Source organism: Scleropages formosus, chromosome 8 (assembly GCF_900964775.1).
Source record: "Scleropages formosus chromosome 8, fSclFor1.1, whole genome shotgun sequence".
Classification (NCBI taxonomy): domain Eukaryota; kingdom Metazoa; phylum Chordata; class Actinopteri; order Osteoglossiformes; family Osteoglossidae; genus Scleropages; species Scleropages formosus.
In genome coordinates this window covers 11,641,054-11,666,897 of record NC_041813.1, presented here as the reverse complement: position 1 = coordinate 11,666,897, position 25,844 = coordinate 11,641,054, and the positions used below count along the sequence as shown (strand labels likewise).

The 25,844-nt window shown below is 39.7% G+C and overlaps 2 protein-coding genes across 2 annotated transcripts; both read left to right on the top strand.

Annotated features, from left to right (window-relative positions):
• Window positions 1-2,484: 2,484 nt before the first annotated feature.
• On the top strand, window positions 2,485-4,493 carry LOC108942610 (transmembrane protein 251). Its single transcript, XM_018766055.1, has 2 exons — window positions 2,485-2,629; window positions 2,813-4,493. The coding sequence occupies exon 2, from the start codon at window positions 2,824-2,826 to the stop codon at window positions 3,241-3,243; it is 420 nt and encodes a 139-aa protein (XP_018621571.1). The 5' UTR covers window positions 2,485-2,629; window positions 2,813-2,823; the 3' UTR covers window positions 3,244-4,493.
• Window positions 4,494-14,249: 9,756 nt separating this feature from the next.
• LOC108942614 (putative E3 ubiquitin-protein ligase UBR7) lies at window positions 14,250-24,267 on the top strand. The gene is made up of 11 exons (XM_018766063.1): window positions 14,250-14,385; window positions 17,105-17,238; window positions 17,513-17,573; window positions 17,742-17,837; window positions 20,123-20,176; window positions 20,275-20,380; window positions 20,506-20,660; window positions 21,131-21,325; window positions 21,468-21,639; window positions 21,752-21,813; window positions 23,440-24,267. Exons 1-11 carry the CDS (start codon window positions 14,257-14,259, stop codon window positions 23,530-23,532), a joined length of 1,257 nt encoding a protein of 418 aa, XP_018621579.1. The 5' UTR covers window positions 14,250-14,256; the 3' UTR covers window positions 23,533-24,267.
• The last annotated feature ends 1,577 nt before the right edge of the window (window positions 24,268-25,844 follow it).

The window sequence follows — 25,844 nt, the reverse complement described above, 5'->3', positions numbered from 1 at the left end:
TTACACTGCTGTCACATGAAATAGTTTAGAAATCCTTGCAATAAAATTAATGACTTTTAATATTTGAATGATCTTAAGACATTTAAATACAGTATGAAATAAACCAGATGGATTCCTTATAAATGAATTTGTGTTTAATGTAATAATATAAGGGGAGGCGCGGTGGCGCAGTGGGTTGGACCGGGTCCTGCTCTTCTGGGGGTCTGCGGTTCGAGTCTCGCCTGGGGTGCCTTGCGACGGACTGGCGTCCCGTCCTGGGTGTGTCCCTTCCCCCTCCGGCCTTACGCCCTGTGTTACCGGGTAGGCTCCGGTTCCCCGTGACCCCGTATGGGACAAGCGGTTCTGAAAATGTGTGTGTGTGTGTGTGTGTGTAATAATATACATGTATGCTGATAACATTGAAATCACTTAAACAGGTTATCTCCTCATCTGGCATAGTCAGATCCCAGAGCTAATATTAAAAATGTTAAATGGTCAGATTAGCTTTGTGGCAATTACATAAGAATAGCAGATATGTAGACTTATTACAGTGCATTACATTATCAGAAAGAGAGACTTAGATGCAGGCGCGTGATTCTAAAGTACAGTTAGTTACTTTCCACCATGTGAGCCAATGTACATCACAAGGATAGCTGCATAAAACTTTATCCAAATATTGACGATTCCTAAACACACTTGTAATAATATATAAACATTTAAAATACATTACACGAGTAGCTACGTGAAGGTTTATCCGTTATTTAACAGGTACGATCTCAAGTTATAGTACACTGACATTTACACACTACATGAACTTAAAAGATTATGGTTGAAGTGAGTCCGGAAGAGGTGAGTTTTAAGACCCTTTTTAAATGTGGACAGAGATTTCAGCAGTTCTGAGTGAGAGGGGGAGGTCGTTCCACCACAGTGGAACCAGAACCAGAACCAAGAACCTTTATGCTTTACCTTTCATGCATGGGACCACCAAGCAGGCAGATGTGGAGGAGTGTAGCAGTCTGGTTCAGGTATAGGGAATGATTAAGTTTTGTAGATAGCTGGAAGCATTTCCATTGATGCTTTTGTATGCCACAACCAGCGTCTTGATCCGGGCAGCTATAGGAAGCCAATGCAGAGAGACGAGGAGGGGTCTCTTACAATGTAAATTACAAGGACATAATAGCAAATATGCTGTGTACATAGTGAGGCAAATGTTTTTGTCCCTGGCTTTGAGGAGGCGATCACAGTACAGGTGTTTGTAGATGTCCCTCATCACCACAGCATTGCAAAAAACACTATGACGACATCTAAAATTGTCCTGAGTCACAACAAAAAAACCGCAATGCTGAAACAAATTCAAGTTTCAAGTTAATTTTCATAGGTACAAGTACTGTGTACAACTATCATGAAATTCTTTTTGAATGCTTCTCCACAGGCTATGAAGAAAAACAACAGAAATACTACACAAAACAAAACAATAACAATGAGTAATGCTAATAACAATAATAATAAAGGTAAAAATAATAACAATAAATGACAGTAGTCAGCCTAACTGGTGTTATGTTATTACTTCTGAGTTCACGTTAAATAAAGTACACACTGTATGTATGTAGTTATGGCTGTGAGTACTGGTCTTATAATACTATTTAACTTTTTCTGGTGGCTTCAGCAGAGGTTGTTACAGTTTCTCCCACATATGTGAGTATATACAGTATTTAACTTTCCATGAGGTTATTATATATTTCAGTTTAGATCAAACCACTTCTTCCACCATTTCTCCTGTTCACTGGCAGATTTTATTCCTTTACAATGACAATGCAAATGGATTATTTAAAAATTAGAATTCAAAACAGTGATTAGTGAAGTAATGTGATTAGTGACGTATTTTTGGCTACAGTTTTATCAGGGCGCAAAAGTGCTGAAATATGGCTGATAAAATTGTGGCAGTTATTAAACAAAGCTAATAATGGTTTGTCAGTTTTTAACAGTTTCATATAATGATGGATGGGCAAAATCAACTCAAAACAAGGAATTTTTACAAAGAGGTGAATGGCTATTATTTGTATTACAACTTGAACTCAGAATAACAATCAAGGAAACTGCAGGTATTTTCTGCAAAAGATATTTCTGGAACACTTTATGCTGAAATTCCCAAATTCCAAAGTCACAGTGCAGCTTGTTTGTTTTTTTGTGTAACACACAAAGTACATAATAATAAAAAAGAAACAGATTTCTTAATATATTACTTAGCCCTTTTGATATTTAGTTCATTTGCATAGGTATATCAAGGGAGCTTCAATAATACTTACAACCTATATAACAATAAATACGATCATATTAACTTCAGGCAGGTGTGTTTTAGTTCAGTTCAGTTGTAACGCAGAAATGTACAAAAAGGATAGCGCGCTCATGGTTTTTAAGTCTTCCCGACACTATGTGCCGCTATAACATTAAATGACCCTCCACGCCGTTGACAAGAAAACCAATCAGAATCGCGGATGTCGTCGATCTGGGAAGTTTCTGCAGTGAGAGTGCAACACGAATGGTTGGAGGATGTAGAAGGATAACCGTGGAACATAATCATCAATGTATAAGACGACAACCGCCGAGTATCCTCGCAAAACGAATGTAATACTTCAATGAGTACACAGAGGTAAGAGTTTTTTTGGGTATAAGAATTGTTCTTAGAATACTAGTACTAACTTAGTTTGCAAAATGATGACTGGCTGCGATTATTGTTATGATAACGTAATATTAAGTTGAAGGAAAAAGACTTGTAAAACAACAAGTAGTAACTCGAAGTTGTTAACGACTTGTTCTCTGTTTTCTCGGACAGGAATATGGAGAATGATGAACTTCCGCCAGCGGATGGGCTGGGTAGGCGTCGGGCTGTACTTGCTGGCTAGCGTGGCCACGCTCTATTATGTTTTCGAGATTAGTCAGAAGTACAACCGCCTGACTCTGGAGCTGGTGGAGCAGGCGGAAGGACCTGCCCCACCAGAGGGACCAGCCTCTGCACCGTCTTTGCCCCCTTGGACCAGCAGTTTGAAAACGCGTGTTCTGTCCTTGCCTTTCTGGTTATGGGTCACCCTATTTCTACTGCCTTACCTTCAAGTATTCCTTTTCCTGTACTCCTGCACCCGTGCGGATCCAAAAACTGTGGGCTACTGCATTCTGCCCATCTGCCTGGCCATTCTCTGCAACCGGGACCAGAGCTTCGCAAAGGCTTCCAACCAGATCAACCGATTGCAACTGATTGAGACTTAACTTGAGTGCTTTGGATCTTCATGTTATCAGTTAAGTGGTGAATCCCATCTCATGTGCTCCATGTCCTTGCCCATTTTCATGTTGTCACACACTCTCTAGATACTTTTTATCAGTTTTGGGGGGTATGATAAATAGGTAAAGTTGTCTGAGGTTTATTAATAAAACAGCTTATTGTAGTTTATGTTTGGCTCTGATTATACTTTAAAAAAATGTTTAAACACTGACAATTAGTCCCTGAAGTGGAAGACCCACATAAAACCTATCATGTTAGCATGTGTTGATGTCTGATGCATGGGCATTTTTAGATTTGTGCATCTTTTGTCATGCAGGGTTGTTTTAATTGCATTTATTGCAGATAATTTGCTGGTATTGACCACTCTTCACTAAGCTAATTTGGAGTCTTGGTTAGAAAATTGAGTGGACCAGTGCAGGAGAGTTGTAGGTAATTATTGATGCACCTCTCAGGGGATGTGCCATTTTGAAGTGAATGTATTGTGTAATCTAACTTAAAGTTGCTGTTTTGTACTTTATAAAAAATCGGTCTGAGCCTTCTGTACAATCAGAGGCATTCCAAAAAGCCTCTGGAGCCTAAGTCTGAATAAAATCGATTTCATGTCTGTACTCTTGATAAAACACACGGCAAATTAACTGTCAAAGTGGCGTAAGTCTATACTTCACAGCAGGATTAACCAATGAAGGCACAAGATGTCTAAATTTTGTTTATATATATATAAACTCTGTTGTGAAGGTGTATGTTTTGTTTGAAACATTTTAAGTTTATTCTTATTTAGAGAATTCTAAAATCAAATTTCACTTGACACCATTATACACAAATGGGCTCAAGTTTCTATAATATCCACTGGCAGCAAGTTAAGCAGATGTTTTTTTTCCCCCCATCATTTGTCAAATTTTTTATACTTAACAGTACACTAATTTAATGTCATTGCAGAAATAAGAGGAATTAAAACAGACAGCAAATGTTTTATTTGAATGTCAGCTTATTTGACAAGTATCATACCTTGTGTTGGTCCTGCAGGAGGTAGAATTAAAATGTCTGTAGCTGCTGTTTATATTCAGTCATAACTAGTAATTCTGTCTGTCCTTCACACTTTTCTAAATTTCTTTCCATTGCAATTTTCCCCTTTCCTAAAAGTTTTTTTTTTCTTTCTATATGATTGCACTGTCCTCACCTGGAATCACTGAAAGCATGTTTGAACACTCCAATAGCATTAAAGAAATTGTCTTGGGAATTATATTTGGGTGTTTATACCACCGAATGTCCCTGAAGACATGGAGACCATGGCCCTGTGGTTACCAATTCACATATTTTACATTTGCTCTTAGAAAAAAATCTAATTTAACAAAAATTAGTTTGGTGCTCACCAAAATGTGAAAGGGCTTGTCACTGTTTTTAACAGGGGTGTGGAGTCGGTAAACAAAACCTTCGACTCCAATTCCAGTGACCTAATAATTGCTTCCAACTCCACAGCACTGCCCAAAAGTTGTACATTATCATGGGGGTTGACTTATCCAGCAAATATAGGCCTAAACTTATATTACACCTCTAATTTTTGGGGGTCAGCTAATATGCAGGATCAACTTATATGATACATTTTGTCTGAGTTGGTACATTTTTACCGACTGAGTCCAGTAATAATTGCTTCTGACTCCACAGCACATTTATTTTTAATAAATGAATACTTGTGGTTTTGTTTTTTAAATGTACTTTGATGAAATGCCAGCATTCTGAGACAGTATTGAAAATAAAAGCATAAAAATTGGTGTACAAACTTTTCATTTATTTAGAGGAAAAAGTCCTGTGTACACATTTTTTCCAGAAGCAAAACTCAGAACAAAACACCGGTGAAAGAAATATCATCCCTTGACTGATTTTCTGTTGTCTAGTGATATGAAATTGGCACAGAGCTGAAGAGGATGTTCTGCAAGGAAAAGTCTGTGAAACTAGCTTCTCTGATGAACTTGTGTCCCCTTGCGTGGATAGCTGGTGCTGCCAGTACACCATAAACTGCTGGTGACATGTTAGAGACAGGTGTGTCAGTCACACCAATAGTGAGGAACCTTTAAGCCAAGCATGCTTAAGCTCTCAAAATCTTTCTGCGTTTGGATGGAGGTTCTGCAGTCATTTTTGTTTCAGCTCTTTCATCACTGTCATCATCTTCATCTTCTTCAGTGTCAGTTCCATCATCTGCCACAGGGAAACAAAGACAAAAACTCGATAAGGAAAAGGCACACTACTGGAAGTTGGAGAGGGGGGCATGGTGGCGCAGCAGGCTTGGCTAGGGCCTGCTCTATGGTGGGTCTAGGGTTCAAGTCCTGCTTGGGGTGCCCTGCGGCAGAGTGGCATCTCATCCGGGGTGTGACCCCCCCCTCCCCACCAGCCCTGTGCCGTCAGGCTAGGCTCCAGGTTGCTGCAACCCCGCTCAGGACACGCAGTTGTAGACATGTGTGTGGAAGTTGGGGAAAATGCTAAATTAATGTGGCTCAAGTCTTTTGAATCTTATGTCAGGAAGCTGATATTTGACAGTGGAATGTTTTACTATAAGTATGTCTTAAAACATAAGGTAAACTGATATTTACATTTATTCATTTAGCAGACACTTTTCTCCAAAGCAGTGTACATCTCAGTGAAAAAATACAATTGACAAAACTCATGAATATGTCCCTGATTATAGTATAATTTAAAAAAGAAAAAAACACATAACACTGATCCTTAAAGGAAAAATATCAATGGCTCTTTTGTTCTACAGATAATTTAAAGATCTGTACTACTTTGTTTTGTATTAAGTACAAGTGTGGGGGTGTGGTGGTGCAGTGGGTTGGACCGCAGTCCTGCTCTCTGGTGGGTCTGGGGTTCGAGTCCCGCTTAGGGTGCCTTGCGACGGACTGGCGTCCCGTCCTGGGTGTGTCCCCTCCCCTTCCGGCCTTATGCCCTGTGTTACCGGGTAGGCTCCGGTTCCCTGCGACCCTGTATGGGACAGGCGGTTCTGAAAATGTGTGTGTGTGTGTGTGTGTGTGTACAAGTGCCATACAAAACATAAAAAATATTACTATTAACAAAAATAATCTTGGAAGCGAATGATATCCAGAGTTTGATAGGTTCAAATGACAATGAATCATTACAGTCATTGTTAAAAGCGATAAAATCTTAACTAGAAAGTAAAACAAAAATTTTAGAAGTCTGTGACAGTAAAATTTACATTTATTTATTTAGCAGACGCTTTTCTCCAAAGCAACGTACATCTCAGTGAATAAAATTTGTGCATTACATTACGAGAAAGAGACATAGTTGTAGATGTGTGATTCTTAAATGAAGTTAGTTCTTTCCACTATATGCACCAGTGTTCACGAGTAGCTGCAAAAAACTCAGTAAACGAATCCTGATCAATTTCCCAGAATATTTTTCCTTTTTTGAGATACACAAACATTTATGTACAATACAGGAGTAGTGGCTATGTAAAGGCTTATCCGGGCATGATCATAAAGTTATGGTGCATGAACATTTACACCTTACATGAGCTTAAGATGTTATGGGCAAAATGAGTCTGGAAGAGGTGAGTTTTCAGACCCGTTTTAAATATGGACAGACTTTCAGCAAATCTGAGTGAGGGGGGAGGTCGTTCCACAAGAATGGAGCCAGAACCAAGAACCTCCGTGCTTTACCTTTCGTGCGCGGGACTACCATTGGGCAGAAGTAGAAGAGCAAAGCGGTCTGGTTGAGGTGTAGCGGTTGATCAGGTGTTGTAAATAGCTAGGAGCAGTTCCATTGATGCATTTGTAGGCAATAACCAGGATCTTAAATTTGATCTGGGCAGCTATGGGAAGCCAGTGCAGAGAACCAAGTAGAGGAGATACATGGGAACGCTTCGGCAAGTCAAACATAACTTGGGCAGCAGCGTTCTGTATCAGCTGTAGAGGTTTGATGGCAGTAGTGGGAAGGCCACACAAGAGTTGCAGTAGTCGAGACGGGTTGTCACCATGGCCTGGTCAAGTTGTTGGGCAGAGTCACAGCGCTGGGAATATTCTCTCAGTGAGGGACGAAATAAAACTGAAATCATGCGAAATCCATCCATCCAATTTCAATAACCGCTTTGTCCTGTGCAGGGTGCAGTGAACCCGAGTCTATCCCAGAAGCATTTAAGCGCAAGGTTAAAGGGGTGGGGAAACTAACCTCACAACTTTCACCAAACTTGTTGGAAAATAAATTACAGGGTATTTTGATTGCTGGCCAACAAATCCTCATTAGTCAATTGCAGATGACACTACGGTCTTTCTCAGGGACTCATCAAATATCAGTAGCTATTGCTCTTATTGAAGAATTTACCAAAGCATTAGTACTCTTTCTAAACCTCAAAAAATGTGAATTAATGGCTATCAGGAATAATACTATACATACCCCAGTATATGTGGTATTCCTGTGAAGAAGGAAGTGACATAGTTTTTGTCGTCAACAAAAGATAAAAACATAAGGTGTTCTATAAAATTAAATCCAGTTATTGAGAAAACGCAAAAGAAATTAAACTCCTGATAAGAGACATTTATCATTAAGAGGGAGAACTCTACCAACAAAGGTAAAAGGCTTATCCAGACTAACATACACTGCTCTTTCTCTCCATATCCACTAACTAAAACAACTGACAAAATGCTTTTCAATTTTTTATGGAAGAACAAGACACATGTTAAAATAAATCAGCAACAATGAACACATACATGTAGTGGTATGAATTTCCTAGACTTTGCAACATTGAATTCAAATAAATTAAATAAATTGTCCCAAACAGTTTCTTAAAACTCCATCCTCTATTTGGAATCTCATCTCTAAGTCTCATCTTAAGTCTCATCTCTATCAGTCTTCTCTAAGATATGTGGGCTCTGATTTCTCCTAATCTATAATTACAGTGTTAGTGAAATCCCCATCAAACTCAAATTTCCATAAACAGGTGCTCTTAGCGTGGTCACTGGCTTATAAACACAACTTCCCTTCACATAAATATGTCATCTGGAACAACAGGGATATTCTATACAAACGTAAGTTTGTTTCTTGAAAGCTGGGTTAAAAACATTTTCTCAGTGAAACACATCTTTAATCTCTAATGTGCTACGGTGAATTCCTAACTAAACATAAGATACCTGTTACGCCAAAGGAATTTGCCATAGTTTTTGACGCAATACCTTCAGGTGTCCTCATGCTATTAAGAAGCCAACAGCCTTCTTTAGCCCCTGCCACTCCAGAGAAGTAGCCATGTTCCTTAGCTGTGGAGAATATCTGTTTCTCACCCAGTTTTCACAGAAATTGCAGGGCAATGAGGGCCTTGTTCAAAAGGGATATTGTTACAGTGCCATATGTGGATCCATAGTGGAGTAAATTTATCATTAATATCCCATGGAAAAAGGCGCGGTTGTTACTCATGAAATTTCTTTTGACTAATAAAGTGAGAGAAGTCTCAGATAAATTAATTCAGAAAGTTTACCCAAGTCAGTGCTTTATCCAAACAGTTAAAAAGACACTGACATCAGGTGCTCATTTTGTGAAGCTTCTTCAGAAACAGTTCTCCACCTATTTTGGTTCTGTCAATATGCACAAAAATTCTGGTCGGACTTTCTCATGTAGCGGAAACCTGGTTTTCCACCGATTTCTCCTTTACTTCTAAGCATGTTCTGCCTGGGTTTCACAAATGTGACACAGATGATAAGTACCATATAATTAACATTACCTTTTTATTAGCTAAATATTATACACATAAGTTTAAATGAACTGAAAGCCTTTCTTTTGTAAAAGAGGTTAAAGACTGTTACAACGCTATTCTGCTTTCGAAAAAGCTCAAAGCTGTGACATCCTAACCCATTTGTGATGAATAATTATTTACTTTTTCCTGTCTATTTATAATTTTCTTTTGAATTTATTTATTTATCTTTTTATTTATTTATTTTTAAATGTCCTTTTCTTTGTTTATTCCCTTGGCATTGTGTGTTGTAATTTGCATCTGGTTCCGTGTTTTCTTTATGATCAGATCATGACTTTTGTAATTACTACTTTTTGCCAATAAAGTGCTAGGGAAACTCGGCAGCAAGGGGTGCAATGGTTAAAGTTACAGCTATAGCTCTTGGACTCGGGGTGGGGGGTCGTACTTTCGATTGCAGCCAACGCACAGTGCAAGAAAGTTAGTGCTAAATAACTAACGGCCGTAGGGAGCTGAACCCACCGAATACCGCCGCCGCCGCCGCTGTTGCTCTTTCCTGCGAGACGAGCTCGGTGAGGAGTGCGGACACTTCCATGCCGACCGCGCGCACAGCAGCCAACACGGACTGCAGGTTTTTCTCGCAGCGCTGCAGGAACTCCTTGGATGTCCCGTCCCGGTACTTGAGCTCCGCACGCACCTCGCACGCTGCCATGGCGACTGCGGTGACCTCTAACCCGGATACAAAACAAGGTTTCTGCACTATTCCTGGGAGATGGGAAGCGTTTAGCTGCTTACTGCTCTGTCAACATTTCTAAGTCATGTCTAAAGGGAAAGAGAAAGGGTTAAATGTTAAACCCAGTATTACTCTATTGAAAATTGAATTTGAACAATATGAATATATAACAATTTTACAACATGGATGGAAAAATAAACTAAGCACCACGTCCGTGAGTTTTTTTTAATTGTATGATTTATTTCAAATGTAATTGTAAACCACAAACTTTTTTTCTACAATATGCAAACTGAAACTAAGTATTTACAGCGTCAACGTTATTGATATACTTATACACAACTATTTTCATTGGTGTTAAAATAAAAAAGCAACATTTTCTATGGGGGCGCGGTGGCGCAGTGGGTTGGACCGGGTCCCACTTGGGTGCCTTGCGACGGACTGGCGTCCTGTCCTGGGTGTGTCCCCTCCCCCTCCAGCCTTGCGCCCTGAGTTGCCGGGTTAGGCTCCGGATCCCCGCGACCCCGTATGGGACAAGCGGTTCAGAAAGGTGTGTGTGTGTTTTCTATGATGTCTCTCACTACGCTTAATGAGATATTTCTCAAGAGGAGTAAAATGTCCAGGCAATACAAACTATTATTGCTTGTTCAAGATACAAGCTTACCGGACTGGAATACATGCAACTAGTATCCTAGAAAAAAAATTCTTTTTCTCTTCTTTAAACCAAGACCTGATTACCTTCATTTGAAAACCTCATGAAGACCCATTGATTCTTGAGAACGAGAGATAAAATTAGCTTGATCAACAATGGTGCAAATGTATTTGCCAGTGCTTTTGCAGAGAGCTGAAGAAGAGCTGCATTGACCCCATTACTAAGGATTAGCAATCTGAATTTTTGGAAGGTCATCACAAAACTAATACTGTATTAGACTATTGTCTTAATAGTTCATTATTCATTAATGATTAGTGGTTTGATTTCTTTAGAAATCATTTGAAACAGAAAACACTTTCATGCTTAAAACATTACATTTCTTAGGTTTTGGTAGTCTTTAGAAGTACTATCCAAACCCTATAAAATATTTGTAATAGATTCATTAAATTACCAGGAGAACCAACATCTAGACCCCTGACAAACAGGGGCATTTGATGATGATGTCCAATTTCTTCCTTTTTTAATTACTCATACAATGGCTAGCCACTTGGAAAAAGACACATTTAAAGGTTTTCAGATACATAAACATTTTAAATGTTGTCAACTTCCTGACGATGCAACATTTAAAAAAGTCATATAGATAACGACTGAATGGCTTACATTTACTTAGCTAACACTTTTCTCCAAAGCATCTTACAATGTTAATCTTCCCACAATCACTGACTGACTTGTACAGTTGGGTAATGTTACTGGAGCAATTCAGGGTAAGTATCTTGTTTAAGGGTACTACAGCCAGAGGCAAGACTCAATTCTGTGGTCTTTGGGTCCAAAGCCAGCAGTGCTAAGTATTACACCACTACCTGCACTTCAACCAGTGTCAACAACCACCTGTCCCAAGTGGGGTAGCAGCAAACCGGAGCCTACCCTGGCAACACAGGACGCAAGGTCAAAGGGGGAGAGGACATACCCAGGACAGAATTACAGTCTGTCGCAAGGCACCTCAAGCAGGGCTCGAATCCCAGACCCACCACACAGCAGGCACTGGCCAAACCCGCTGCACCACCCCACCACCCTACCTGCACTTCAAAGAAAGCTAAATCCATGGATATTGAGGGATCTTTTGCTTAGTGGTAGAGCATTATCTAAAACTGAAGCTTTATCATGTCTTGGGGATAGATAAGGGATTACTTTATATTAAAGATAAATTTAGAATATTATCTCCAATCTTATACTCGAAAAAATATGTAGTATTATATTTATTTTAAAATGCAATTTTGTTGTGCACAAGATCTCAGTTATCTGATTTTCGTAAATAGGTCTTGATGTCTTTGAAGCTTATATGCGTATAATTTGGAACAAATGAGTTATTACAGGCAGTCCCCGAGTTACGAATGTCCGACTTACATACAACCCGTACTTACAAACCACCCCCTTACTGACTGTAGGTTGATTATTGTCACCCTTAAGTAACAATTAAATGAAAACTTCATAATTAAGCCTATTACATTAAAATTCGAGTTACTGTATATACAATGGTTTGTAATAATAAATGGGCGATACTTTGTGAAGTGCATCAAAACCTTGCGCGTCTACAGCAGTTTGTCTGCTTGTGGGTGGGGAGCCCGAGGTAGGACAGACTTCATTCTTTTCCCATTCAGTGTCTGGTGTTTACTGTATTTGGCTTTATTTTTTTTGTTTTTAACCCTCCTAACCAAGACACCAAAGTGTAAATGTGATGCATCCAAGAAAAAAGCGAACATTAAAGTCTCTCTCGCTCCAGATGTTCTAAATCCTTCCTCACATCGTCCGCCCACCTTGTCTCTTGACCACGATTTCGGATCCTCACCTCTGTTAGTTCGTCAATTGACCGACCATTCGCCCGCCCCCAACCACGAGAACATGTCTAGTCCTTTGATTCTGAATAAATGATCCTGAACTTGGGTCCAGTCTCTACCGTGTCTTCTGTTCATCATCACAGTAGTTACATTTATTATTATTATTATTATCATCATCATCACCTTCATCATTGTATTATTATTACTGTTTTGTTATAGTAAAGATTTTTAGTGTATCCAGAAGTGTTTCTTAAATTTTTTTATGCCTAGAAAGGTACATGATATACCATGTACTAAGTCAAACATTTGACAAACTGACATTAGATACCCACCATAGATAACCGTTCTGACTTACGTTAAAATCCAACTTAAAGACGGACTGAGGACACGGAACTCGTTCGTAATTTGGGGAATGCCTGTATTCACAGAAACAAAACACTTTATTAAAGCATGGTATGACAACAATATATTTTTGAGACAGTTCCATAAAGTCCAATTTTTTAGTTAGTCTGAATTATTTCAGAAGTACAGGATGTCTACCACAGCTAAAGAATTTGCTATTGTTTTGAATGCTATTCGCAAAAGGCTCTCCCACCTAACATTAAGAACATCCATTATTAAATGGTATCCATACATCTGACAAGAAATTTAACAATGCATTCTTGAGGTCATTACATACAGAAAATACCACTCCATGGTGAAAATCACATTCAAAATACGGTTATGTACACTGGAAAGAAGTATGGACTCCAGCTAGGAAATATTTTCTCCAATAAAAGAGGTTTCCTTTAAAAATTATCCATCTGATATTTACATTAGTTCATATTATCATACTCAGACTAACTACACTTACATACTTAAGAAAGAAACACATAATGTTTAATACTAAGCCTAAGGTCTGCACCAGAAGTTCCCTCTGAAACCAATGCATTTAAATTTCTTCCACTTGAAAAATCAAAATTTTATCTGCATTACAGTTGTAAAGAATTCTGGAATATCTGGACACCCTTCTGGAAGTTATTAAACTTTAAAGTGCTACATGATTATAACTGTCATGTAAGCTTTTTGACCCAGTCCTCCTTCTATGTGAGCATATTTGCAACTTCTTGGTGTACTCTCTACCTATATTCTAGTGTGAACCTGTACTAAATTAAAAAAACCAATGAAAAAGTATTATTGCTTTAATCTGTAGTCAAATGTTATATATTATAACTGGTGATGTTATGGGCGGCAGACGAAGGTAATTTATTTACTTTAAGTTTAACTAAGTGGTGTGTTTCCTCACAGACTTTAAAATTTATGCTAAGAAATGCAAGCGTTTCATTCAGCTCCTCCAATCAAGTGAATTAAAAATCCAAAAAAAAAAAAAAAAAAAAACGCAGTTTCACGCTTTAAAACTACTTGTTATTTTCCATTTCGTATGCTAATTTAAAATGTGAAGTTAAATAATTGAGCTGGAACTGCGCAGCTCTTGGTGCAATCAGAGGTTAACTGTGCGATATGAAATGCACTCACTCAGAATTTTACACACACACACACATATTCTGAACCGCCTGTCCCATACGGGGTCGCGGGGAACCGGAGCCTAACCCGGCAACACAGGGCGTAAGGCTGGGGGAGGGGACATACAGGACGGGACGCCAGTCCATCGCAAGCAAGGCACCCCAAGCGGGACTTGAACCCCAGACCCACTGGAGCAGGACCCGGTCCAACCCACTGCGCCACCGCGACCCCCACTCAGAATTACACATCTATTTATTTTAATGCAACCGAAGCCATCATCGGTGTAACATCCTTACGAAAAAGAAATACACGTGACCGTGCGTGGAGTCTGAAATAAAAGAATCCAGAATTTCCAGTAATCTAAAATACAAATAAAGAACTAACCAGCATAAAAACTTACGGAATATTTGACTCACTCCAAATTTTAGTTCTCCTTCTAAGTTCATCAGCAAAACTGGAGATGTGGACTGACTGTCAATGATACACACAGCACACTCGTGAAAAAAGCATGCGGAACCACAATGCACTGGTGCAGCGGTCAGGCTCTGCCTTTTGCCCCGGAAAAGGAAGTCGTTTTTCTCTCACATTTTAAGGATGGCGGTAAACGAAGGAGAAGAGGCGACTGTTTCTCTGGTGGATGTTTTGGAGGAGGACGAGGAGTTAGAGAACGAGGCGTCTGCAGTGTTGGGTGGCAGTGATTCGGAGAAGTGCTCTTACCCTGAGGTAACGTGTCCTTGTCACGCCCACGGGGGCGGACAACGAGCAGGCCGAGTCGTGGTCGCAACGCCAGACCGACGCCGGCCACCTAGCGCCCACTGGTAGCTAAGTGGTGACCTGCACACAGCACAGCTTCGAGTTTACCTCATACAGTTTATTTCATAAGTCTCCAAGTCAGACATGATATTTTTTACCCGTACGGAAATACGTCATACATGTTGTCGTAGTCTGTGTATTTCACTGGCTGCAACAGATGTATACTAACTAGTATAACAACAGTGACTAGTAGTAGTAGTAGTGTAGTGAGTGAGGCTAGGTCAGCACGTCGGGCTAGTCTGTTGTGTATGTGTTTTTAATTTAATTAGATTTAATTAAAGAAAAACACTGTTGGCTTGAACTTGAAGACCTGTAACATGTTGTGATTTTTGGACCTGAAAATAACCCCCAGTTTCCTTGGTCAACTTAAACTTAGTTTCATTTTGTGCCACTGCGTTGTTTCATTTGTCTTTTGTTGTGCATATGTGTAGATAAATCCTAGAAGGTGTCGTTCTGTGTAGTGCTGAATCAATCGCACTTGTTTTTGCAGTTGTTTTCCCCCACTGGTTAAAAAGGGGATTTCCTTCTAGATCAGTCAGAGTCAAAGCATTGGCATGTTGTAAATAGTTTAGCTTTACATTTATATATTTACTTATTAGATGCTTTTCTCCAAAATGACTTCCAATTAACTCTATGTAGTGTTATCAGCCCACATACCTTAATCACCAAGGTGACGTACACTGCTAGAGACACTACTTAATGGGTTACTCATCCATACATCAGTGCAACACACTTTCTGTCACTTACACACTATGGGTGAACTGGAACAGCATGTCTTTAGACTGTGGGAGAAAACAGGAGCATCTGGAGGAAACCCACGCAGACATGTGGAGACCATGCACACTACGCAGACTGAGCGGGGAATGAACTCATATCCTCTTGCACCACTCAGGCGCTGTGGGACAGCAGTGCTACTCACTGTGCTGCCATGCTGGTTTGGCTCCCTTTTTGTAACCAGCAGTTTTAGTCTCAGAGTGGCGCTATTATATTTGCATTACCAACCACTGTTGGTTTCTTCTTAAGTTACCTCCTTTGGGTCATTTGTGATCAGAGTATTTGTTCCTGTTCACATCTAACTTTACAGACCACTGTTACCGAAGCTGATGAAGTTTACTGTGGCATGATTGTGCTGTCTGATTTAATGATTACTTAATGAACTAGCTAGTTCATTGTGAAGATTGTTTTGGAATAAACATATCTGTATCTGGGGTGATGAGCTGCTGTCCCTGTCCCGGGTGTGCCGTGCATAGCATTTCGTGTTTCTGGAATAGGATCCGTACCACCATGACCCTGTATTGGACAAGTGATTATTGATAATAAATGAATAAATAAATATCTGTATCTTATGTGTTTGCCCTCTCTCTCTCTCTTTTGGTGTGTGTGTATATTATATATATATAAAATTTTTTTTTAATCACAGGTGGGTAGAGCAGCCAAACAGGGTGCTCAAGTAAAAATGCTGTTACTTTAATTAAAAAAAAAGAAAAAAAAGTACTTAGGGGAAAGAAAAAGACTTTGTCAAGGTACTGAGTGAAGTTAAGCTTTTTAATGTTTTGAAGGATTAGCAATGTTAGGAACTTTAACGTAGTTTTAAATGGTGGAAAAAGTATATCTACATACCTTTTCACTGTATTAAATCAGACAGAACTTTCCACCTTATTTGTGAATAGTTAGCAAGTTAGGTACACAACAGTTTTTAAGATTCTTTAACATATTTATTAGAGAGGATGTGGAGTTGATGTTCACTGAGACTGACATCCTTTGACAGACAAGGATGACAACACATCTGTCAAGTGTAGGTGGACAGGTAGCCAGTATACTTTTTGCAGTTTGGCTGGACATGTTGACAAACTTATCCTTAACCCGACTGCTGGTTCTAGTTGGAGATGGTGGTCTGCTGTACAGAGGAATGGAACTAAACTGGAAAAAACTGACCAGCTGTACTATAAAATTAGCAAAATGCGCTCACATTTTTCATACGTTACATTCAAAATTATAATAAATGGCAAATAATTTCACACAATTAATACTGGGTGCTGGAGTTCCATCCAGGGTGTACCACTCCTCAGCCTTACATGCAATGGTTTTAAGATATGCTCCCAACCACTGCCACTGTGATGAGGACAATTGATTATTGAAAACTGATGGATGGACAGTATTCAAACATTTGCTTAAATACTTCCTAAAGTACAGCAGCTTTTGGTAAAAGGAGAGAGATACCAAAATGACATAAAGTTAATCGCCAAAAAATACAATACAGGCTGCCTTCATGTAATCGAGGCTTCCTTTATGAGAATTTGCACTATGAACAAATGTAACTGTATTGCTCATGTATATTTGCTCTGAAACAATTATTTGAGTAGAAGCCTGAGCTTTTTGTAATTGTTTTGGTGGTGACATGTACCTGTTTATGTTCACTGTTTGTTAAATACTGTTTTTTTTGCTTGTGTTTATCAGGAATGCCAGTAGTTTGAGGCCACTATACGTGTTTCCCAAGGACATTATTGCAGTGCAGTGAACATTATATACTGTATGTTGAACAGGACCTGCTGTTGTTGCTTATGTCTGTCAGTCTCTCTGTCAGTCCAATCAACTCTAGAGCTGATGGCTGCTTTGTACTTTGGTGCAGGGGTATGTAAAGCGGCAAGCGCTTTATGCATGTAATACATGCACACCAAAGGGTGGAGAGCCAGCAGGTGTGTGTCTAGCCTGTTCCTACAAGTGTCATGAGGGCCATGATCTCTTCGAGTTGTACACCAAAAGGTGAGTCTTGTGGAAGTCCTTTCGGAATTACTTGCTATGACTTACTGCAAGTTCAAGTACATAGCATACTGCACCTTTAACTTTGTTATATTTTTAAGAAATTTCCTGATTTAACTTCAGATTTGTCTTTAAAGTGTTTTAATAAAATAGGGATTTTTACTCCTTGTTCTTTGCCAGCATTATGATCTTTTGGTTACGTGCATACCTGATTATTTTCCACTTACTGCTGACATCTTGTACATTTTTTCTAATAAAATTAAAAAATATTTTTCAGGAACTTTCGCTGTGATTGTGGGAATAGCAAGTTCAAAGATTTTGAGTGCAAGCTCTATCCAGTATGTCCTCACTTCCACTGAAATTATTGCTGGTTGAATTAGTTTTTTTTTTTTTTTAAAATTTAAAAAAAAAAAGCCACATTTAAAAAAAGTTTTAAACTTGACTGAATTTGGAGGTATAAAACTTCAGTGTATAAGGTTTAATACTTGTTTACTTTGTCTTTTAAGGAAAAAGACCTGCTGAACAGCGACAACACTTACAGCCATAATTTCTTTGGTTTGTACTGCACCTGTGACAGGCCGTACCCAGATCCAGAGGACCAGGTGTTCACAGTTTTTATGAATTGAATCATTTACGTATTGATTTACGTATTGATGTTAGGCACAGTTCAATATGGACCCATTTTTATGTTTTGTGATAGTGAAGGTTTGGAGTTGTACTTCATTTTAATAGATTTTTTGGTCCTCATCGATTTTAAGATAAAAGGACAAGAATATGGAATTTGCTGCATACTTGTATTCTCCTAAATTAATCTAGAATCATGAACAGTGTTGGAACAGCAGTGACGGTGTATGTCACATGTTAATTGTATGGATATCATAAAAAATTATGTTCCGGGACTCTAAAAGGCAAGTAGTTGGTCCTCTGGAAGATGGCTTGATAATTTTTTTTTTTTTTTTTTCCCCAGAGAATTAATGAGAATTAGGTTGTATATAATAAAGCAATGTTTTATTAGTTTATGAAAGGTTTATGATTCTACAATGTTATTACATTGTACAACCCCAATTCCAACAGTTGGCACAGTATGGAAAATGCTAATAAAAACAAGGAAAGATTTTAAAATTTACTTTGACCTGCATTCACACAAAAATAGTATAAAGAAAAGGTACTTCTTGCTTTGCCTAATCAACTGCACTGTTTCTTGAAGATATACTTTTATTCTGAAATTGATGGCTGCCACACGTTCCAAAAAAGTTGAGTGTTTACCACTGTGTAGCATCACCATGTCTTTTAATAATACTTATTAAGCATTTGGACAGTGAATACACCAATTGGTTAAGTTAAGCAAACAGAATTTTCCTCCATTCATCTATTATACAGGTCTTCAGCTACACAATTGTACAGGGCCTTTGTTGCCGTATTTTGCGCTTTATAATGCACCACACATTCTGAGTCGGAGACAAGTCAGAACTGTAGGCAGGCCAGTCTAGTACCTACGCTGTCTGCTTACGCAGCCATGTATTTGTAATACGGGCAGTATGTGGTTTGCTGTTGTCCTGCTGGAAATTGCAGGGATGTCCCTGAGAAAGAGCCTGGATGGCAGCATTTGTTGCTCCAAAATTTGTACATAACTTTTTGCTTTAATGGTGCCCTCACAAATGTGCAAATTACTCGTGCCATTGACACTAACAGACCCCTCTACCATGACAGATGCTGGCTTCTGCACCTGGTGCTGATAGCTTGGATGGTCCTTTTCCTTTTTGGCCCAGAGAACACAATGGATGTTTTTTCCAAAAACTATTTGAAGTGTTGACTCGTTGGCCCACAAAATACGATTCTACTGTGCTACTGCCCCTCTCAGATGAGACTGAGCATAGTGTTGATGTATGGCTTCTGCTTTGTAGTAAATCCTTAACTTGCATCTGTGGACGCAGCAGTGAATAGTGTTGACTGACGAAGGTTTACTGAAGTATTCCCGAGCCCATGCCATGATATCTATTACAGATGCATGATGGTTTTTAAAACAGTGACGTCTAAGGGATCAGAGATCATGTGCTGTCAGAAGTGGTTTTTGGCCTTCTCCTTTACACACTGAGAGTTGACCAAATTCCTAGAATCTTTTCATTATATTGTGCACTGTACAGAGTGAAATGCCCAAAATCCTACTGATTTGTCTTTGGGGAACGTTGTTCTCAAAGTGCTGGATTTTTTGCTGATGCATCTGTTGACAAATTGGCAAGCCTCTACCCATCCTTGCTCTTGAAGGACTAGGCCTTTTTTGGAGGCTGCTTATAGATAGATAGATAGATAAGATGCTTTATATACTGTAACACCATTGTCTCACCTATTTAATATTGCTTTATTATTTTAACTTGTCACATTGTTATATAGTCCTAAACTACCCCATCCCTACTTTTTTTTGGAACATTTGGGAGGCATCAATTTCAGAATAAACATATATATTCAAAAAACAATGCAGTTGATTAGGTAAAACATGAAATACCTTGTCTGTATACTGTTGTTGTTTAAATACAAGTCAAAGTAAATTTACAAATCACTCCTTTTTGTTTTTGTATTAGTATTTTACATACTGTCCTAATTTTCTGGGAATTGGGGTTGTACATTGCTGAGGCACCCATCCCTTACTACCTTACTGCTGACTGGTGGGTACCATGAGGGAAGGCAGTGATGTATGGAAGCTACCAGAGGACCACAGAAGCATTCTTGGCTCGTGGGCAGTGTCATAACAAGTCCCAGACTTCTGCTCATGCAGAATGACGAATGGTTAGACCAGTACATAAAGGCCAGTCTTAGAGATCTCACTCCATTTCATTATGGGGAGGCTGCTATTTCTCCTTCTGAAATATGGACTTCCTCCTTCCTTCAGATTCCAGATGAGATGATCCAATGTGTCATCTGTGAAGACTGGTTCCATGGCAGGGTAAGTGCTGTGCTGCCATGTACATGAATTGTGGACAGATCAACAAGTTTAGCTAGACTTGCTTAGATCCCTCCATTATTGCATGTCTTTATTTGCAGCACCTGGGATGCACAGTTCCAGAAAGCATGGAGCTGCAGGAGATGGTGTGCGAGGCTTGTATGAACAAAGCACCCTTCCTGTGGATATATGCTGCCCACCTGGCAGGTAGGCTGCCTAGTGGGGACAAGACTTGCCTTGCCTTGGAAAAATTTATTGCAGAAGGGTAATGTGCATTCCTCTAAATTTGTCCCATGTGTAGTGTTTATTTTTATGGAAACTGTCCTCACCAGCACTCTCAGTTACCAAAGTAAGCACCTCCAACCCAGAGGAGGAGCTGATAGTGGCTAAAGATGGAAGGGTGGAATTAAAGCAAGAGGACACCGAAGATGACCACAAAAATGGGACAGAGGAGCCCTCTACAAGCCTGAACTGTTGTGATGAGAAGGTACTGAGCCACAATGCACTCTGGGGCTTGCATTGAGGGTGAGCTGAGGAGTGCATCTTCTGCATTATAGTACATTAAATTGTTGTTTCTGTACATAACTGCGTACTTGGAGCTTCATGGAGGTGGACCATGCTTTGGAAACAAAATTGTTCTTAGAATGTGATCCACGCGGCATGCATTCCTCAGTGGTATGTTTTAGCTTAAGTTACCAAAATCCTCAGTTACCACAGTGAATGATTTTGTTCACTTTATATTAAAACACTTCAGTACTGTACAAAAAACATATAAGTTCAGTTTTACATAACAATTCCAAGATTTACCCAAGTCTGAATCACTTGTTCCACTATGTTTCTTTGAATTCTACAGTAATGAGATACTTTTGTAAGAGCCTGTAAGACAAGTGCATCTGTCTTATAGCCATACTGAAATCGTAAATTGCACACACAGTCCCCTTCCTCCCTCTGATGAAGGTCAAGATCAGTGAGACGGCTGCTTGCAAGCGCACACACCAGGAGATGGAGGGCTCAACCTCCAAGAGCAAGACCAACATGACAGTGTGCAGACTGATGGAGCTTCAGGCCAAGGGCCTGGTCCACTCCAGGGAGGGGGCCACTTTCTGGCCATATATTTGGCGCTCCAAGCTCTGTGCCTGTATGAATTGTAAGGTACAGCTTAGGTGGCTTTTCTTTATTGAACTCTCCACTTGGTGTTGTTGAGGCCTTCCCCCCAGTTACTGATGCACTTGAAAACTATGCCACACTGCCTGATATAACCTGTAATTAACTTTGTTCTTTGTTCTGGGAACAGAGCGCTTATGACAAGGCTGGGATTCCCTTTCTCCTGGATGAGTCTGACACAGTCCTGGCCTACGAAAACAAGGGCAAGAAAACAGAGCAGGAAGAGGGGCCCCACGGCCGGGACCCGCTAATGTCGGCCCTCAACACCCTGAATCATGTTCAGCAGCTCGAGATCATCTATGGTGAGATTGGTGTAGCTGCTGTTGAGTTCTGAGAGATGAGATGGGAGTGGGGGGTACTGCATACAGCCACTAGTTTGGGGAGTCATGTTCTCGCTTTCTTTTCATCCTCCAGAGTACAATAATATGAAGACTGAGTTGAAGGATTACTTGCAGAGGTTTGCAGCTGAAGGAAAGGTAAGGAGATGATTTTCAGAAAGTTACTATGAGCACAGTTTTTATTAAGTAACAATTCAGACCTGCTCATGTTATATATGATGGGTTTAATACATTTAATTAAAGCTGCTTAAACCTAGGGGGATGCGGTGACACAGTGGGTTTGACTGGGTCCTGCTCTCTGGTGGGTCTGGGGTTCGAGTCCCACTTGAGGTGCCTTGCGATGGACTGGTGTCCTGTCCTGGGTGTGTCTCCTTCCCCTCCAGCCTTACGCCCTCTGTTGCCGGGTTAGGCTCTAGCTCCCTGCGACTGTTTTTGTGTGTGTTTCTATGTGTTCTTGCTTAAATCTAATCAAGATATTCTATGTGCTCAGAGGTTCCAGAAGCATTTATTTCTGTCCTGTTAGCTCTGGCATAAACTGATTCACTGAACACCTCACTCATGTGTGCATGTTCCTCTGGCCTCTATATCATACTTTCTTCTAGCTGATGCTCTTCTAGAAAGCAATTTATACTAAGCTGCATACAATGAGTTATACAGCTGGGTAATTTTTACTGCAAGTTATAGCAGAAAGGTGGGAGAACACAATTAAGTTTAGTGAGGTAAATAATTTGTGCAACACAGATGTTTTGGCAAGTTGCCGTAGTTAGTGTAGATGTAAGGAGTGTCATTGGCAATGCGAATAATTAGAGGATTATGAGTACAAAGATAACAGTAAAAGCAACAGGGTTGGGAAGATGATTTAAAAAATGTCATGGAATGATACCAGCATTCCATGTTGATGGATGACTGCATGGCATGGTGGACGAGACGTGCCTATATGACTGGGGACGTTAAGTTAATGGTCACTTAGCTACAATGTTATGTATAGCTGTAAACTAAGCCTTTTGTCATCCAGAATGCCCCAGAGGGGTGGGCACCCACAAGCACTTGGGCCCTTCCTGGGCATTCTACATTTTTTTCCCCCTACTTTGCCCATCAGTTGGGAATTTTTATTCCTTTCCTCTGTAGCCAATAGACTTACTTATAGCTGTAATAATTGCATGGTTATTGTTAATTTAGTAGTTTAATGTATAGCCAACTATCTGTCCTATGCCTCTAATCCTTTGCTCAGCACTCTGTCACTGTGAAAAGAGCACATTGTAAAAATGAATTGAAAGTAGTCAAAAGTGGCAAAAATATTACCAAGGAACCAAAGATATGTAAGATCCATTGGTGAAACAGAGGGTTTAAGAAAACAATTTATTAAGGACTGGGTTAAAAAAAAAAAAACACTCTAGGGATATACCTTCATTGAACCCATTAGGTGATATTTTTTAAAAAGTAATGGGTGCCATGCTACTCTCTGTAACCAATGTATCCCTGTCACCTCCAGTTTTTACCATAATAATGTTAAGGTAAGTACAGGAGGTGATGTAGTGTCTGGAGCTACTGCTGCAGGTTCAAATTCCACCTCCAGCTATAGTACCCTTGAGCAAAGTACTTACCCTAAGTTGCTCCAGAAAAATGACCCAGCTGTACAAATAGGTAAATAATTGTGAGTAACTTGACATTGTAAGAAAAACTGAGAAAAGCATAAGCAAAATGAATGCATGTAAATGTAAGGTGGGATTTGAACCTTGGTGTGTAATGTGCTGTCTCTGCCAGGTGGTGACGCCAGAAGATATTCAGCGCTTCTTTGAGGAACAGCATACACGGAAACGGCAGCGAGCCAATGCTGGCCAGTACTACTGTAGCTGAAATCCTGGTTCTCCTTCCAGCCCTTGTGTTGTACTAAGCATCTAACCTATCTACATGTACATTTTTAGTATGCCAGTCATCCCCTGGCATTACAGTTGTCAGATTTGTTGTACAGCCATCTCTGTTCACACTTAAAATAAAATCAAATGCAGTTCAATCAAGTTTATAGGACTACTGGGAAAAAATTGTAATATAAATAATGTTGTACAGCTGAGATGGATGTGTTAATTTCTGAGAAGCTGCTCAGCTGTGTGCATATGGATGTGGTCCAGATAACAAGACAAAACATTAGATGTAGCTTTTAAAATATACTGAAGTCAGTACCCCTTCCTCCTTCTGACATGTCTTTTCAACAAGCCTTGGTTGGTTTTGTTATTCGAAGGTATTCTTATTGCTGCTGAAATGCTTTAGTTGTCTTTCAGATGAATCTGCAGAAGTAAATATCTGAGGTCTTTCACCTTGTTTGTATGCTGTTTCTTTGCTACCGTATCCTTTCGTAATGTGTGCCTGCAGAGCTTTGATCTACACAGCATGGAGATGATTGACTCGCAAAAGTCAGGGATTGGTGTTTAAAGGAGCATCTGTTTTGTGTCTTTAAATTGTAACTTGTAACATCATTTTTAATGTTAAGCATTAAATGGACAACGTATAGTGTGCAGCTGAGTAATTGTCAGTAGGCCAGTAATGTGCATTGTGAATTCAATGATCTCAATAGAATTTTAATACCCAACCCATACCCCAGTGCCTAAACCTAACTTTTGCCTGAAAACTCACCTATAAGGCTTCATAATAGAGAAATTATACACATTATTTTCTATTGGAGAAGTTATAATATGTTTTTGGACTATTGTAAATTAACTCAAATCTCCAAAACATTAACACCTATTAATAATATTAGTCTCTATAAAGTACTCTTCTATATCAAAGTAGATGTCTGTTTAATCAAGTTTTCATTCATGCTATCAGTTTGATCTTGAGATTGCTTCTGTGTTACCAGTTTTCCACAGCTTGTGAATTTCAAGAGAATTTATTCCCAGTTAGGTGGAAGCAGCATTTTACCAACTTTTAACGGCTTGCTTGTTGGCTGTTGAAGTTTGTTTTCACATTTACATTTATTTGGCAGATGCTTTTCTCCAAATTGACTTCCAATGAACTCTCTCTCACACACACACACACACACACACACCTTATTCACCAAGGTTACTTACACTGCTAGATACACTACTTACAATGGGTCACTCATCCATATATCAGTGAAACACACTCTCTCTGTGTCACTCACACACTATGGGGGACCTGAACAGCATGTCTTTGGACTGTGGGAGGAAACCCACACAGAAATGGGGAGAACATACAAACTCTGCACAGACTGAAAAGGGATCGAACCCTCGTCCTCTTGTACTACCCATGTGCTGCGAGATAGCAGTGCTACTTGCTATACCACTGTGCAGCTGGCTTTGCTTAAATGGAATGTCACATTTGTAAGTAGAAATACTAATAGTCATTGTGGACAGTTGATCATTGTGTGCACTTTCCACAGTACTTACCACTGTAGTGTATAGTTATCGCTCAACTTTATCAGTCTCTTCCATCACTTCCACTTTTATAAGCACTTCTCTTTTCTTTGGATTTTCAGTTTTTGCCTCTGCCTTCATAAGTTTTTTTACTATCTTTGGGCCTGTGAAGAAGCCAAAAAAAAATGTGTGAACTTATGTGTACAGCACAAGACAATTCCGTGTTTCATGTCAATGCAAACTGTACTCACTTCTGAGTAAGTGTTCATTGGTTTTATTAATCTGAGTATACAGCTCATTGGCTCATACGGTTACAGATGCTGTATTGCCACAAGTATTTGGTGTACTTAAGGAACAGGAAACATTACAAACTGGGGACAGAGTTCTTCTATTGACAGGTAGAGAGTGTTAAGTTTGGCTAGGTGAATCTCCACAAACACACACTGTATGAAACTACTTGTCCCAAGTGCGGTTGCGGCAAGCTGGAGCCTAACCTGGCAACACAGAACACAGGCGTGGAGGGGGAGGGGAGGCACCCAGGAGGGGACGCCACTCCGCTGCAAGCCACTCCAAGCAGGACTCACACCCCAGACTTGCCACACAGCAGGACGTAGCCAAAACCACTGTGCCCTCACCCTTCCCTCCACAAAGAGTGTGACTGTTAATTGGAGTATGGTTGCTTCCAGGTTATGAGTATTGTACTTAGTTTCCTGTAATAAATTAGATAAGTAAGGAGAGTAGGAGACACAGGATTGCAGAACAGCCAATCCTAAGTTACTAAAACTTGTTACTTTTTAA

Bases quoted from the DNA above. Each gene is read 5' to 3' on its own strand.
- LOC108942614 (XM_018766063.1), top strand. From the start codon at position 14,257: ATGGCGGTAAACGAAGGAGAAGAGGCGACTGTTTCTCTGGTGGATGTT. The intron at 17,574-17,741 runs GTATGTCCTCAC...TTGTCTTTTAAG, and splicing joins TTGAGTGCAAGCTCTATCCA to GAAAAAGACCTGCTGAACAG. The intron at 20,381-20,505 runs GTAGGCTGCCTA...TGTCCTCACCAG, and splicing joins ATATGCTGCCCACCTGGCAG to CACTCTCAGTTACCAAAGTA.
- LOC108942610 (XM_018766055.1), top strand. From the start codon at position 2,824: ATGATGAACTTCCGCCAGCGGATGGGCTGGGTAGGCGTCGGGCTGTAC.